The 15,952-nt window shown below is 56.3% G+C and overlaps 1 protein-coding gene across 8 annotated transcripts in view; it reads right to left on the bottom strand.

The window, feature by feature from the left end:
* The window catches only part of NCOR2 (nuclear receptor corepressor 2), a 212,453-nt gene that overhangs the window by 132,122 nt on the left and 64,379 nt on the right, over positions 1-15,952 (bottom strand). For all 8 annotated transcript variants that reach the window (XM_035016825.1, XM_035016826.1, XM_035016829.1 and 5 more), the window contains exons 3-5: positions 14,884-15,098; positions 6,551-6,678; positions 4,747-4,924 (exon numbers count right to left, since the gene is read on the bottom strand). In XM_035016825.1, the coding sequence (XP_034872716.1) occupies positions 4,747-4,924; positions 6,551-6,678; positions 14,884-14,988 (411 nt within the window). In that variant the 5' untranslated portion in view covers positions 14,989-15,098. The remainder of the gene's footprint in view (positions 1-4,746; positions 4,925-6,550; positions 6,679-14,883; positions 15,099-15,952) is intronic.

Below are 15,952 nucleotides of genomic sequence, written 5' to 3'. Positions count from 1 at the left end.
GGGCTCAGTAGGTGAAGCGTCTGTCTTCGGCTCAGGTCATGATCCTGGGGTCCTGGGATGGATCCTGCATTGGGCTCCCTGCTCAGCAGGGAGCCTGCTTCTCCCTCTGCCTCTGCCCTTGCTCGTACTCTCTCTCTCATATAAATAAATAAAATCTTTAAAAAAAAAAAAAAAAAGAACACTCAGGGGAAATGCAGAAGAGGCCCCAAGTCCCTCAACCACCTGGCTCCCACACTGCTCAGGCCGTGTCCGCAGGGAGGCCCCAGAAGTCAAACCTCCTCACTCGGCCCATCCCCGTCCTCAGCATACCCTACCAACCAGACTCCCACAGCAGCCTACAGGGGGCTGCCACTTTGTTCCCACTGTACAGACGAGGAAACTGGGAACGTGGAGGCACATGCCCAGCAAGGCTCTAAGCCAGAGGGCAGCAAAGGCCAGGTGGCAAAATATTTCAGGTTTGCATTTTGGACTCTGTCCACCTACTCACCCACCACTGTATTGGGAAAGCAGCCATAGACAGACACAAATGAATGAGCATGGCCAATAAAACTTTATTCACAAAAACAGGCTGAGCACTAAGTGGGAGCTTGCCAAGCTTGCCAACCTCTGCCCTTTGCAATTCCCAAGTCTTAACTCAGGTAACTGTCACAAATACCCTGCAAAGGAGGAATACTGTTTTTCCCATTTCCCTGATGAAGAAAATAAGACCCAGTAAGATTCAGTGACATGCCTGAGCTTACCAGCCACAATGCAATGGAACCCTGGCGTGGAGGGCACAAGAAGGTAAGGCCGGGCCCCAATCAGACTCTGCAGAGGTGGGCAGACCATGAGACCAGGCTGCAAGGTGTCCCACAGCAGAAACAGGGTCCAGACCATGCACTGATTCATCCCAAAGAACTGCATGGCTAGGCAAAAAAGCAAGAGCAAGATCTCCTCCAGAGCCCAGGACCCCCTGAAATTAGTGGCAAAACTGTGTAGAAGAAAAATTCCCTAGAAAAACACTCAGTGGGCTTGGGACCCTAACTATTCCCAAACAGGAGGGCCAAGCTGGTGGACTCGGGTGCCATGTGCACCTGACCCCACACACACTAAACCCGAATCAGCTCTCGTGCTCTAGAACCTGAGGGCCTTTGCACAAGCCATCCCCTCCGCCCACAATACCCAACTCCACCTCTGGACCAGCTGAAATCAGACTTGTCTTCCCACGCCCTCTGCCCCAGCCCGAGATGTGCCCTTTCCTCCGCGCATCCAGGGCACCTGGCTGGTCTCTCCCTGCAGACTCAGTCATTTCTCAGGGTTCTGAGACAAAAGGTGGCAGGTGAAGTGGGTCCTGGAGCCCAGGAGCATTATCTGCTGTAAGAAACATCTCCCCTCCCCTCTCTGATCTACCACCAGGACCAAGAAGGAAGATAAACAGAACCCCAATGCAGGAATAGTTCTCAAAAGCAAAACTAGCAAAAAGAAATTCCATCCCAAAGCTGGCAGGGTCGGTGCAAGGCTTAGATGAAGCAATTGGCAACTGCTGGGAACCACTGGAAAAGTTGCTGGAAACCTTTCCTTAACTTCTTGATGGGTAAGACCCATCTTCTTCGATGGGTTCTTGTCACTTGAGGTTCAGGCTTAGCTTTTATTCCCACCAAAAATGCACAAGTGGGTCCATCCATGGCTGAACAAATAAAATGTGGATCATCATATAATGGAACGTGATTCAGCCATAAAAAGGAATGAAAAGCCCTGATCTATGCCAAAACGTGGATGAACCTTAAGAGCGTGATGCTGAGCGAAAGAAGCCAGACAGAAAAGGCCACATTTTACAGGATTCCATTTATAGGAAACATCCAGAACAGGCAAATCCAAAAAGACAGAAAGGAGACTGGTGGCTGCCAGGGTCTGGGGAGGAAGGAATGAGGAGTGACTGCTAATGGGTGTGGGGTCTCTCAGGGCCAGCACTGGGAAGGTACTAAATGCCACTGAACTGTTCGCTTTCACAGTTAATTTCAGGTTATGTGAATTTCACCTCGACTGAAAAAGAGGATGCACACCCAGGGGCAAAGAAAGCTTTCTTCGTAAGGGAGTTTTCCAGGAATGGGACCAAGGGAGCCTGGCTACTGGGCCTCCAGATGGTTCTCCCGATGGCTGCTGGCCTTCACTTCAGCCCAAAGCCACAGGAGCAAAACAACAAACCCACACTCAGTCGGTCGCCAGGTAGCAATTGGCACCATTTTCCCCATCAAATGCCCTTGGTGTAAAATTCAGGCCAACACAGAAGAGAAAACTCATTGTACAAATTTAAAGACACAGAAGTAGCAAAAGCCCTGTGGCCGGGTCGCTCCCCCTGGTCCCAGCTTCAGGCAGGGGCAGGGCCGGCCTCAGGGAGTCACAGTGAGGGGCTCCAGGATGGACAAGGCCCACAAGCGCAGGCAAGGAGGGAAACAGCTATGACTGGAAATGTGGAGATGGAGGGAAAGCTCTCCGTTTATGATGGCCTTGAACACGGGAGGAGGAAGGCCTGGAGTCACAAACTGCCTTCTTGTTAACACACCAAGACCACGCAGAAGATGGCAGACCCAAGAGACGGACCTGGTGACATCATGGCACCTGGATCAAGCTGTGCCTGAAGTCAACAAACCCTGGATTCCAGTTATATGAGCCAGGACTCATTCTTAAGTTAGTCTGACATGGGTTTTCTGTCCCTTTCAGCCAACAGAGGCCCAACAGACAAAGGGACTTTCAGAAATGGTTCTGTGTGTGATGACTCTAAAGTCACCTAAAACAAAGTCTGATGAATTCCAAAGGAAGCCTGATACCACAGAACTCCAGAGGCTCAAGGGCAGGGAAGCAGTATAAAACAGAACATTTTTATACGAAAAAGAAACACAGCTGGTGTTGGGGGGCAGGGAAGGGCTGAAAAAAAAATCCCACTGAATTCCTGTCTCATGCATCCAGCTGAATTCCACAAAGCAGACGCAAAAAACATCTGAACACTTTCAGAGTTGTGTTCTCCCCTGGCTTCTTCCCTTGCCCAAAATCTGCTCAAACTTTCCAAATATTCTTATTAGCAAGCAGCCTGGAGCAATTACAGTATTTGGTCCAGGCAGGCCCCAAAGCTGGGCCCATTACTCTCCTGAGCCCCAGGGTCCAGGAAGAGAAGACAGAGACACAGAGACAGAAACGGACACAAAGACTAAGGCTTCCCAGGGAGCTGCAAGAAGAGGGACAAGCAGAGGATCACAGAGCCACTGCAAGGCACAGAGACCCTCAGAAGAACCCAAAGGCCTGTAGGCTCTGAGCCACTATTCCAGAGGCCGGTCTGGGTGGGCAGCAGAGGCCTGATGGGGGCTGGCCAGAGACAACTGTCGGCCTGTTCTTGGCAGAACTGGACAGAAGCAGGGGGCACAACCCACTTGGGGCTCCAGTCCCTAGGGAGGAAATCAAAGCTCCCTGTGGCCCTACGTCCCTTCACACATATGCCACTCGCCTCTCGTCCAAGACCCACCTAGGGACGAGAATACTTTCCTAACGGCAACATCCCTCCCAGGAAACTGAGCAGTCAGGAAGCAAGGGGGAGGCACAGACTCAGGTGCCAATGGGGGGACGGCAGGCACTGGGAGGAGGGAGGCAGACAGCCTGATAGGGGGACCAGAGGGGAAGCCCACGGCAGGACAGCCTGGTGGGCGGGGTGGGCTGTAGATCCAGGCTGCCTGGCCTTCGGTGCCCACTTCCCAGCGACCGTGGGCGAGTGGCTTTCTCCCTCAGGCTGGGGCCCCTCTATAAGAAGTACGATCTGTGATCATACTTCACAGGGCGAGGAAGATGCAACAGAATGATGCTCACACTTGGCACGCTGCCTGGCAGGCTCACTTAACGTTAACTTACCGTCACCACCACAACCATGGGAACACCCCTTCTGTGCCAGCCCCCCAGTAAAGGACCTGCCTTGGCCAGAAATCCACCATTCAATCCTATCCAGCATCAGGCAGAGAAGAGGACCCAGCAGGCCCAAGTGGGCCACTTCCATCACCTGGCCTGGCTCCCACTCCTACCAGTGCTGCAGTAAGATGAGCACCGACCTCACCCCGCAGCTGGGAGGCTATTAACGAGCTAACATGTGTCCCCACGGTTGTGAAGAAGCCGAACGGAAACATTCAGCACGGGCAGAGGTAGCATCCATCACTCAGCCGGCCAAGGATGAGCATGTCACCTGGCCACAGTTCCTGTCCCATCCCAGGCACTGACAGTAAAACAGCTTCAGGGGCAGCTGGGGGGCTGGCTGGGATCCCTCCATCAGCACCTCCGCATCAGCTTCCTCTGTGTAAAATGGACACCGAAGAAGCATCCAGCCTCAACTACCCTGAGATTTACTGAAAGAGCAGAACTTCCCATGGCAGCATGCCGTAGGCACTTAAGCTACACACATTCTCCCCCCCACCATCCCAGCTCCACTTTCCGTTCTAAAGAGGAGTCAAGTGAAAGAGCTCTCCAGGGCAGGGCTGCATGGTGGCCCTGCAGGCTGGACACACCCAGGTAGATGTGGTGCCCCTCCAGCCAAGGAGCGGCCAGTGGAGCCAACCTCAGCCCAGGCCCAGCCTCCGCCCAGCCTTGGTACACCCTGCACTCAGTCCCACCTCCCAGCCTCTTGACCAAGCTGTGCCCTAGCCCGGCACGCCCACCCCTCACCTTGCGCCCAGTCTGATCACAGAAGAAAACCCAGATCCTCTGGAGTTCCCGTCTGGGGCCAGGCCTTACCTTGGACAGGTCCTCAGAGCCCCCGGGCTGGCCCGCCGCCAGCAGGGGTGAGGGCCGCAGCAGGGGGTCGGGCAGCAGCTCCAGGCGAGGGCGCTTGCTCTCAATGAACTCTATCTCTGACTTGCCCAGCTCGGGCAGGTATGAGTGAGACTCAGGTCGCAGGTGAAGCTCCTGGGACCTACAGGAGGCAAGGACACGGGGCATCACATCTACTGCCCTCCCGCTGAGCACCTGCTGCGCACCACCCCCTCTTGGACCCTGAGAGAGAAGTGCCCACCTATGGAAGGGCACGCGGAGAGGCAGGACTTAATCACAGACTTGTCTCCCTGCGAGTCAATGCTCACTAACTGTGTTTACAGGAAGAGAACGTACTGGTGATTCCCCACTCCCTCATCACCAAGCGTGGCCCACAACCAGCAGCATCAGCCCCACCTGGAGCTGGTTGCAGATGCAGAGTCTGGAGTCCCACCCCAGACCTACTGAGTCAGACTCTGCATTGAAACAAGAACCCCAGCTGATTCATGGGCACAGCCAAATCCAAAGAGCCTTGTGGGTCCAACACAGATGATAACACACGTAATGTTATCTGCGCATCACCCACCCAGGGCAGACATCACTAGCCAACCACGGCGCTCTGGCTGCTCAATCTGGCCTTGCCTCCTTCCCGACTCGGCCAGGCTGCCCGGGGCAGAGATGGGAGCTGTCCAGCCTACTCACTCCCCATTGGCTCTCCTTAACTGGCTCCCCAGTTTGCAGAGGACAAAACTGGCCCAGAGAAGCCATGCCTTGTCTGAGCACACACAGCAGAGCCAGGACTCCCAGACTCCACCTCCAACTACTGCTCTTTACCAAACAGCCTAAACACTGCGCCTGCTGAAATGCTTTTCAAGTTCAAGCCCTCCCTGAACACCCCAAGCACATTCTCATCTCTGGACCTTTGCATGTGCTATTCCCTCTGCCTGGAGTGCCTTTACCCAGCTCTCTAAATGGCCAGCGACATACTGGAGAAGCACCCCTCCTCTGAGAGGCCTTTCCTGGCTATCCCAGCCAGAGAGGTAATACCTACCCCACCCCATAGGTCATGTGCCTCCTTCTGGAGTCATCTTGTGTAGTGTTTGTGGTGCATCTCCCCTGCTAGACTGTAGGCTCCCGGCAGGCAGGGCCGTCTCCCTGGATCCCCAACGTGTGCCTACAGCCTAGAATGGGCCAGCATGTGTCCAACGTCAGGACTCCTAGCAATTAGTGCTATTATGAGCTCTGGCATCTTGGGGCCCTCCTCTGACCTCAGTCCTCCCCTCACTGGGGTCCCCATCCTGCTGCACTGGCTCCCTCCCTCCCACCTGGACTGAAGGAGACCCAAGCCGGCCCAGCAACAGGCACACACCAGCAAACGGGCAGACACCTCGTCTGGTAGCTGAGGGACAGAAAAGGCCTCAGAGAAAAGGGGAGGACAAAGAGAGGGAAGGAAGGGGGCTCCCCGTGTGCACCCCGGTGCGGACATGTCCCTCACAACCTGCACCCCAGGCCTGCTCCCCCACATCTTGGTGGTCAACCCGTCCTGCCTAGGCACACGCCCAGAGACCACTGAAGGCCTGTGGTGGGACGTCAGAGGGCCCCGTGGCTCTCCCGTGCCCATCGCCATCTGCGCCCCAAGTCACAGCTGCACCAGGACAAGGGTGAGCGCACAGCCCAACCACCCCCCGTTTCACACCCTACCAGCTCCCACTCCAGCACAGGCCTCTAGTCCCGACAAGAGAAATGAGGCCGCCACTCCGAGCCAGGCGACACGCAGGCCTCCGCTCACCTTTCATTCCCAGGCTGGAATTCAGACAGCAGGGAGGGCCTCCTCCTCTGGGGCTGGATGATGGAGCCAGGCGACAGGTGTGGGGTGTAGTCACGGGGGTGGTGCTGGTACTCGAGCAGCCCGACATCCTGCAGCGAGAGGCCCAGGAAGTGAATGAGCGAAGCCAGCCCACTCCACAGTCGTGGGCACAGGGGACAGAATCACATGCTCCCTGCCCAGTGCTCACTTCTGCGCCGGGCCACGGGCCACGCTCGGGAGGCCCAGTGTGGCCAGAGGGCATGCCCGGGGCCGATCGCCAGCTGACCTGCACCCGGTGGGGCACGGCCTGGGTCCCTCACTCCCCACCACCCAGGCACCCAGAGCTCTGCAGTTACGCCCTCTTTCCAAAGGAGACAGCCCAGTCCCCGTGTCCGCACACAGCTGGAAAAGCCACAGCCCGCGCGTCGGCCAACCAGGCACTAAGGTACCAGGGCATGTGCGTGAGACGGCGCTGGCAGTGACGGCCTGGGAGGCTCAAGGCCAGCTTCCAAGACAAGGCCAGCCTGGGATTCCCTGGTCTGGTCGGTGTGTCACATACAGAAGCACGGATCAAAGTCAGAAGGATAAACTGCAGGCAAAACCCTCCCTCTTCAGGAAAATGCCCCTACTGTCCGTGACCCTCTGCGTAAAACCTAAACATGAACAAAGGAGATGTACCCTGATTATCAGCTACACTCTGATTTGAAGTACATTAAAAGGTTTTTTTATAGGGGCGCCTGGGTGGCTCCGTCGGTTGGGCGTCTGCCTTCGGCTCAGGTCATGATCTCAGGGTCCTGGGATCGAGCCCCGCAACAGGCTCCCTGCTCGGTGGGAAGCCTGCTTCTCCCTCTCATTCTCCCTCTGTGCTATCTCTCTCTCTCTCAAATAAATAAATGAAAATTTTTTTTTAAAAAAAGGTTTTTTATAAAAAGGATAGAGGAGCACCTGGATGGCTCTGTCGGCTAAGTGTTCAGCTCCTGATTTTGGCTCAGGTCATGATCTCAGGGTCCTGAAATCAAGCCCCGTGAGGGACCCCGCACTCAGCGGGGAGTCTACTTGAGATTCTCCCCTCTCCCTCTCCCTCTGCCCCTCCAACTCGTGCTCTAATAAATAAATAAATTTTTTTAAAAAATTAAAAAAGGATAGAAACAAGTCTTTCAAAAGAGAAAACAGGACTGGCTTCACACTGTACCAACCCAAATCGACTAGCTTTGTCTGACTAGAACGCTCAGTTCTACTGTGTGTGGCAGTCAATTAGTGATGTCTGACACAGGTGAGGTTTGGGAAGAACAGCACCGGGAGTGACTTATTTTCTTCTTGGCATTTCTCTTAATTCTCCCATTTTTCCATAAAAATCTAGTCATTCTTCTGTTGTCTTTTTTCTTTTTTTTAGCGGTTATTTCTGCAAAGAGAATCAGATGATACCAGGCAGGTGTGCTGGGAACATATGTTTCAGACCCTCCAAACCAAGCATGTAAGATGCTGGCGAGAGCAGGTGAGTAAATGGAACGAACAGGGGCCCCATCAACTTCAGAGGCTGGAAACAGTGAGGAAGCCCAACGTGGGGTAAAGTTGCATGGCTTGAGGGGGCTGTCTGACACTCAAACCCTCTGAGACTTGGTTTCCTCATCTTTGAAGTGGGTGCCTGACCAGGAAGGAGGCTTCTGTGCCTCCTACCACTCACCACCCCCCAACTCTCCAAAGGATTGACCCCAAGGTGAAGGGCAGCTTCCAGAAGGCAGAGAAGGGCTCGGCCTCCCAGTGCCCTGTGAGGACGTCTAGCACAAGGCACCAGGTGCTCACGCGGGGTGGAGGGCGGGAAGGAGGAGGAGGAAGAAAGGCCTCGAGGGAGGGGGTGCAGGCCTCTGGGATCACGCTGGCAAGGCTGCCAGGCAAAGATCTGGCACGCACGCACAGAGGTGTGAGAAGGAATCAGCAGGCTTTGCAGTCTGCCAGGAGGAAGATTTTCTCCACCCAGCTCTTCCACACAAAAGCAAAATGAGCAAAGCGGCAGAGAGACAGACAATCCAATCCCTGGGGAGAGGGCCGCAGTGAGATAGTACCAACAACTGCCAACGGAGGCGGGAAGAGGCCCATGGGGCCCCCAATGGGGGGGGGGGCGGCAGAGAGGCACTTCACGACCTTTCTGGCCTCAGTTTCCCAGTTTAGGAGATAAGCGGGATATGCCTGCCTGCAAAGTCCCTCCAAGGAGCATCTCAGGGACCATTTCTGCCGGGTCCTCATTAAACTCCACCCCAGGGCCTGAAGCTGGTCTCCAGGGCTGAGCCCACAGACCCCCAAGTGTGTCTCAAAGTTCCACAGGAAGGCAAGAATTGAGGAGACCCCAAGAAAGAAACTGACCCAAGGTGGGCTCACTGTGATCACATGAGACTGAATACATCAGGCACTTGGTCTACAAGCTTCCCAGCCACATCTCAGAGCGTCACAACTCTACATGAGTTAACAAAGTAATAATAGTACCTAACATTCATTAATTGCTTGTGTCCACCTGCCGCTGAAAGTTTTAAGCATACTAATTAATTTAATCCCTACAGCAACGCCATGAGGTGGGTATCTTGCACAGTCCCACACAAACATGAGAAATCAGGTACAGAGAAGTCAAGTGACTTGCCCAGGTCACACAGCAGGGAGGGGAGGTTCTGAGACACAAGACTGGGCCAAGCTGGCTTCCTGCTGAGGGGCAGGGAGAAGCAGGGGGCCAATCCTGAACCAACCCCACCTGGCGACGGCAGCAAACCAGACCTGGGGAGAAGAGGCCTGCCCTGCCCTCACCATGTGCTTCCAGAGCTGCTGCTCAGAAAATCAGAGGAGGAAAAAGGTCTCCAGGTGAGACCCCTACCCACCTCTGCTGGCTTCTACCCAGCCACAGTGCCTGACACTGAAATTGGGGCTTGCTGATAAATTATGCCCCTAAAACTTGCCGGGAAGGTGACATGGGGCTGGAAAAGCAATTTATCCAGGAGGGAACCCCATCTGGCACGTCCCTGCCTAGATCCTGTGGGGCCACAAGGACAGAGGGGCTGGGGCATCTGAGCCTCGGATCAAATCCAAACTGGGTCGGGATTCTGGGAGATGTTTGAAGGAGGGGCTGGAAGATTTTCTTTGCCGCTGTGCTAGGAGGAGGGGTGCTCCTCACTGGCCCCTGGGATAAGGCTTCTCACCCCAGAAGGGGTTGAGGAAACATCTGGAGCTATATGTGGCAGGGAAAGGATTCATGGGTCCCTCCTGGAGGAGTGGGGGCTACGATCAAGACAGCTCCCACCTCAGGGCCTTTGCACGCACTATTCCCTCTGCCTGGAACATTCTTAAGCCACATTTCCCCATGCCTGGCCCTCTAGTTCTCTCCAGGTTTTGACTCCAATGTCAGCTTCTCAGTGAGATCTCCCTCCCTAGGCCTAACTTCAATTAGGACCCCTGCAACCTCAGCCACTCTCTCCCTCCTCCTTCCCTGCTCTTTGTTCCCCCAGGAGAACACCAGCTTCCTAAGGCAGGGATACTTCTGGTTTGCTCACAGCTCCGTTCCCAGGGCCTACGAAAGTACCAGCACATGAGGTGCCTAATAAGTACTAAATGAATGAGTAAAGCTCCCAGCGTGGGGGCTCCCAAGAGGGCTCCTCAGGGGGCCAAACACCGCCCCCCCCACCGCCCCTCGGGCCATCCCCAAGCCCTGAGAACCGAGATGCAGGAAGGGCCACACAGCTGAGGGTTAGAAAGCGCAGGCAGCACTCGGGACATGGGCAAAGCTCCAGTACCCCACCCCCCGCCCCCAGCTGCCTACGTGTGTCCGCATCCTCCTCTGGCCCAGGCAGGCTCCTGGGTCCCTGACCTTCAGCCAGGGCAGCGCTGCCCCACGTGAGGCCCACAACGCCGCGGGCCTGTGACGAGGTGGACACAGAAGACACGTGCATTGGTACAAGAGCCCACATGCACGCTGCCAACCTCGGGCACAACCAGGGTGCGCATCCGAGAGCGGGGGCACGTGCAGTAAGCCCATGGACAAGCGGGGGCAAACGGCAAGTCAGACGGGTGGATCCTTCCCGCGAAGAGTGTGACAAGCACCGATCCAGGGCAGGAGTCAGAAACGGGGCCCAAGGCCAAAGGCAGGCTTGGCTCTCAGCCATCCCTCTGCATCCTGGCAGGCTGCTTTCAAGCCACGAGGGCAGCAGAGCTGAGCAGCTGTGACACAGACCGAATGGCCTGAAGAGCCTGCAGTACCCGCAGAGAAGGTCTGCTGACCCCTCCTCTAGAGGAAGAGCCCACAGACAATGTGGAAAGGAATACTCAGGCTGTGTTGTTGTCCTAATAACGCGTCATCATCGAAATCGTCGCCATCACTACTTGGTATCAGCGTGTGCTAATTCTGTCCAGACACTGTGCAAAGCCGCTGCCCATCTCAGCTAATCTGAACCTCAGAATCCTATGATTATCTTGCTCAAATAATGGGGAAATTGAGGCATGAGGTGGTAAAGCCACTTGTCTGAAATTCCACAGCTAGGATATCATTAAGGCAGTACGTGAATGCAAGCAGTCTGGCTCCAGAGCCTGTGCTCTTAACTACCCTTCTACACTGAGGCACAGAGAGGTTAAGTAACTTGCCCAAGGCCACACAGCAGAAAGCAGTACTGCTGGATGTCAGGCTTTGCACCTTTTGACTTTAACACAGTCCTTCAGCACAAGGACTACAAGAGCTCAGGGAAGTTCAGATGGTCCCAGTGGACTTGGAGGACAAGCCCAAAGAAAGCCTGATAAGAGGTGAAGCAGGGAGGGGATGTCGGGACCCTCCATCCTGGGAGACCCTCAGGGAAAGATGTGGGGTCCTGATTCTGTGAGGGAGGGAAGCCAAGACCACAGAGGTGGCAAGAGCAGGGGACAGAGAGGTTCCAAGGGTAGAGCAGGTGACCTTCGACGAGCAATGTGCACCGTGCTGAAGTTGGTGCCTGACTCAGGGAGGCTGAGTGCATGTCTAAAGTGGTCAGGGGAATGGTGGGCTTCCCACAGCCCTCGGGTCCAGGCCTCTGCCTGCAAGCATGCCTGGAATCATGCCTTCCATTCACGCCACGCACACCACAGCAGGCAGCCTGCAGGTGGTGGGCCAGCCGACGGGACAATTCCCACTGCCCCTCGGAGTCCAGGGTCCTGGAGCCCCAAAGGCAGAGAGGCCTTCCTTGGGGCTCCTGTCACCCTGCCAGGAGGAAAGAGAGGACCACCAAATGCTTACTGCATGCAGACACTGCCCTGAGCACCTTGCAAACGTCCTCCACTGAGGCCCAGACCCACAACTCCATACCGCAGATAGGAAAACTGAGGTTGCCCCACAGGGCTAAGTGAGCAGCCCAGTGTCACTCAGCAAGCTGGAAGGGACAGAGATTCAAAGCCACATCTGGAGGTTCTGGACTCCAGGGGGGACTGGCCGTCCAAGCAGCTGAAATTTCAGAGCACACTGAAAGAGGCCTCTGGAGCCAGGAGGTGCCACAGTTGAAGGTAACCTTTTAGGAGTGTGTGTGGGAGAGGACTGAGCCCCAGGAAGGTCACAGGTCCCCGGCTTAGGCCCCTCCCCTTCCTCCCAACTTCCTGCCTTAGCTACTATGCTAGGAGCCCATACACTGGGCTCCTGCCTGGCTCTTGGATGGGACATTTACCTCCCTGGGTCTTGATCTCCCCTTTCTTCCACTCTCTGTCTTCTAGACTCAAAAAAAAAGGGAGCATCTCCAAACCCCGCCTATAAAATGGGCTGATGGGAAGGGGTTAGAGGGCATGTGGCTGCAGTCGGGGGGGTGGGTAATCTCCAGATTACAGAGCCAATGCTGACCTCCCACCAACTAAGGGCAAGTGGCTCCAGCCGGGAGACATGCCCGGGAGAGCAAGACCCCCCACAATCCCCAGGGTGCCCAGAACTCTTGCTCCTGCCTTTCAGGTGACAAGTAGGGCTGGGCCACCCCAGCACAAGGCAGGGTGGTTAGGGATTGGGGGCCCACGGCTGCCACCACACACAGGACAGGAACGCCCCACCCCATAGCTGCCCCAGGGCCCCGCTCACCCCCGCTCACCCCTGGAGCTCAGCCTCCTGCCTGGAGTGGGTGGTGACAGCTGGGTCCTGTCCAGCCACATCCTGCGTCACTGACAGCCCAGCGGGGGAAGAACAGGAGATGTTATGGGTCAGCCAGTGACCCCAAATGACTGGGAGAGGGCCAGCTGAGGGCCCAGCTGAGGCAAAGGGCAGGGCAGGAGGGAAGGCCGGCAAGCAGGGGCTATAGGGTCCACAGGGGAGGGGGTGGGAGAGGGGTGGGAACCAGCAGGGCGGGGTGCCAAGAAACAAGAGAGAAGCCAGAGGCATCCGCCAGGGGTCCTCAGGAGAGGGAGCCCCTCCGGGCAGCTGCAGTAACAGCGACAATAACAAGCAATGATAATGTCAAATGCACGCATCGGGCAGAGTGCGTGCCAGGCGCCGCCATAAGCACTCAGCCCTCGTTACGTTTAATCGCCATGCGAATCTAGGAAACAGATACTCTTCTTACCCCGTTTTATGAATAAAAAACTGAGGCTCAGATGGGGTAAGCCACTGGGCCTGTTTCCTCACCTAGCACACATTCCTCATCTACAGAGAGAACGTCCGAGACCCACTCCGGGGTGATCTGGAACCGCACGTGCAGCTGTCTGCACAGCAGGCTCTGAACAGAACGTCTGTCCCGCCGTAGTGCTCGGCAAACGAGAGGCCACGGTTTTGCTGTTGTTGCTGGTGATCACAATAAAGATCACAACACTACATGATAATAACTCACCCCCAGGAGCACACTCCTTGGCCCTGGGCACATAGCAGCCGCCCAATAAATAGAGGCACCCGTGACAGGGGCTCAGAACCCTGAAGCTGGGCGCCTGGGTGGCTCAGTTGGTTAAGTGACTGCCTTCGGCTCAGGTCACGATCCCAGGGTCCTGGGATCGAGCCCCGCATCGGGCTCCCTGCTCTGCGGGGAGCCTGCTTCTCCCTCTCCCATTCCCCCTGCTTGTGTTCCCTCTCTCGCTGTGTCTCTCTCTGTCAAATAAATAAATAAAATCTTAAAAAAAAAAAAAAAAACCCTGAAGCTGAAGCCGACTGTCTCCCAGCAGTGATCTCACCCGAGGCCCGTGCTTTAATCTTCTGGCCTCAGTCCCCTCATCTGCAAAATGGGATAACGATGCAAGATGCTCTTTCGTTGGGCTGTTTGTGAAAATCTGAAGACTCTATGCGGGGGCAAGTTCTCGTAACAGGACTCCATAATGTGCCCAATTAGCCCAGCTGGCTCTGAAAAGCATCCGGGGGGGCCCAAATCCTCAAGAGGCCGCTGTGTCTGGGACACCCTTGCGCGGGGCCAGTGGGTTCACATGCTGATGGAAATGCCCTCCCCCGCCACTTCCTCTCCTCATGAGGAGGAACCACGCTAAGTAGTATTCGTGTGTGCATGCACACACAGAGGCCAAGAGAGTCAGCCTCTCCCCCAGCTACGACCGCAAGGCCCCACATCCCCTCGCCGAACTGCCAGCTGGTCAAACGGGGAGGCCCAAGACCCTGAGAGCCCTCTGGCAAGCACCAGGGACATGGTACCCGGTAGGTACCCAATAAATGCCAACAAAGCAGAACCAAAGGCCCATCCTTACAACCACACCACGCAGCTAGAGGTGAAGGCAGGAAATAGGGCCACTGCGCGGGGAAGGACAGAGCAGGGTGCAGCTTAGGAGAGCTGATCAAGCGCACACACGTGTGCAGGCCAGCACGTGAGAACACTTCTGCCTCCCCACAGGTAGGCTATCCCCGAGAGATGGGGCGGCTCCTTGGTGAGCAGAACCAACACCCCGGATCCGCAAATCAGGGCTCCAGAGACATGAGCTTCATCATCTCAGAGCCCTGAGCATCACCATAGTGAAGGAGCTCCGGGGCCAAGGATCAGGGAGGCGAGGGGCTGTCAGCAATGGCCCCCCTGGTAAAGCAAGAAGGGGTCCAGGGGAGGCTGGGCTGCCAGGAAAGTGTATTCAGTAGGTGCTCCATGTTTGTATGCAAATTCCACTGCTGACTCTGAGAGACAGAGAACCCAGCTCAACCTGGCCCCAATCTCCATCTTCCCAGCTTTAAAGTGGGAGCTAAGAGATTTCACCAGAAGTTCCAGACGCCAGTGGTCTCTGCCGTGGCACCCCATTTCCCCTTGGGGGACACAGTGAGCCCTGGTCAGACACCGTTGGAGTCACACCAGCCCTTGTGGGGACTTGGTGAAAGAAGAAGGCCCCAAAGGCGACCCCGGGGAACACACACACCCTTTACTTACCGTGTGGGGCCGGGCTATCTGCACAGGGTAGGAAATGCCATGGGGCGGGTAGCGGGGCTCAGTGGCCCTCCACGTCTGTGCCACAGGCTGCGTGGATCCCGACATGGCGGTGAGCGTCCAGGGGCTCCTGGGCCCCAATAATCTCCCTCTCAGTGGCCACCAAGGTTAAAAGCCAGTCCTTGTCATCTGCTCATGGGCCGCCCTGTCACAGGCACCTGAGAGAAAACCAGAAAAGAAACAAGATCAGCAACAGGGCAATGGCCCCTCTAGGGACCCTGCTGGGGCCCCCTGGTCGTTCTTTTGGTCCCTGGGGAAGAGCAAGCACACAGGTCCTCCTGAGCCTCCTCCATGCCGCTGGGGCACTTCCTGCCCACTGACAGTGGGAGATGCGACTGGCATTTGAGGGACCCCTGAGCCAGAGACCAGACCAACAGCTGCCACATGAGCCGCATCAGGGAAAGCCATTCCCCACCCATAACCAAGGCCCTCACTCAGCAGGCACAGGAACCCCTGCTCTGGGGGCACTGCCCCCCCAACAGATAGCTCCCAAGCCCCCTCAGCCAACCTGATCTCACCCCATGGAACCCCCACTTTGGGAGCACTGCCCCCCACCAGATGGCTCCCAAGCCCCCTCAGCCCACCCGACCTCACCCCGTGGAACCCCAACTCTGTGGGTGCTGCTTCACCCCTCCCCAAAGGGTCCCAAGCCTCTCTGACCCACCTGACCTCACCCCATGGAACCTCAACTCTGTGCCCACTGCCTCCATCATCTCCCAAAGGGTCCCAAGCCCTCTTCAGCCCACCCGACCTCACTCCGTGAACCCCAACTCTATGGGCGCTGCCCCATCCCCCCCAAAGGGTCCCAAGCCCTGTCGACCCACCTGACCTCACCCCAAGACCTCTGCGGGTTTCTGAGTCACCAGGGCAAAGTTCTCCGAAAGCACCCATTTCAGGCAGGCAGCTGGGGACCTGTCCTGAGAGGCATGGCCAGGGTAAGGAACACATGAGTGTCCTGGGCCGCGGTGGGCAGGGTCAGTTCCCGCAGGACAAAGGTCACAGTGTGACCCCG

This window comes from Mirounga leonina, unplaced genomic scaffold (genome assembly GCF_011800145.1).
Source record: "Mirounga leonina isolate KUSES-001 unplaced genomic scaffold, KU_Mleo_1.0 Mir_171, whole genome shotgun sequence".
Classification (NCBI taxonomy): Eukaryota; Metazoa; Chordata; class Mammalia; order Carnivora; family Phocidae; genus Mirounga; species Mirounga leonina.
Note: the sequence above shows the minus strand (reverse complement) of the source record. Positions and strands in the feature narration are given on the sequence as shown.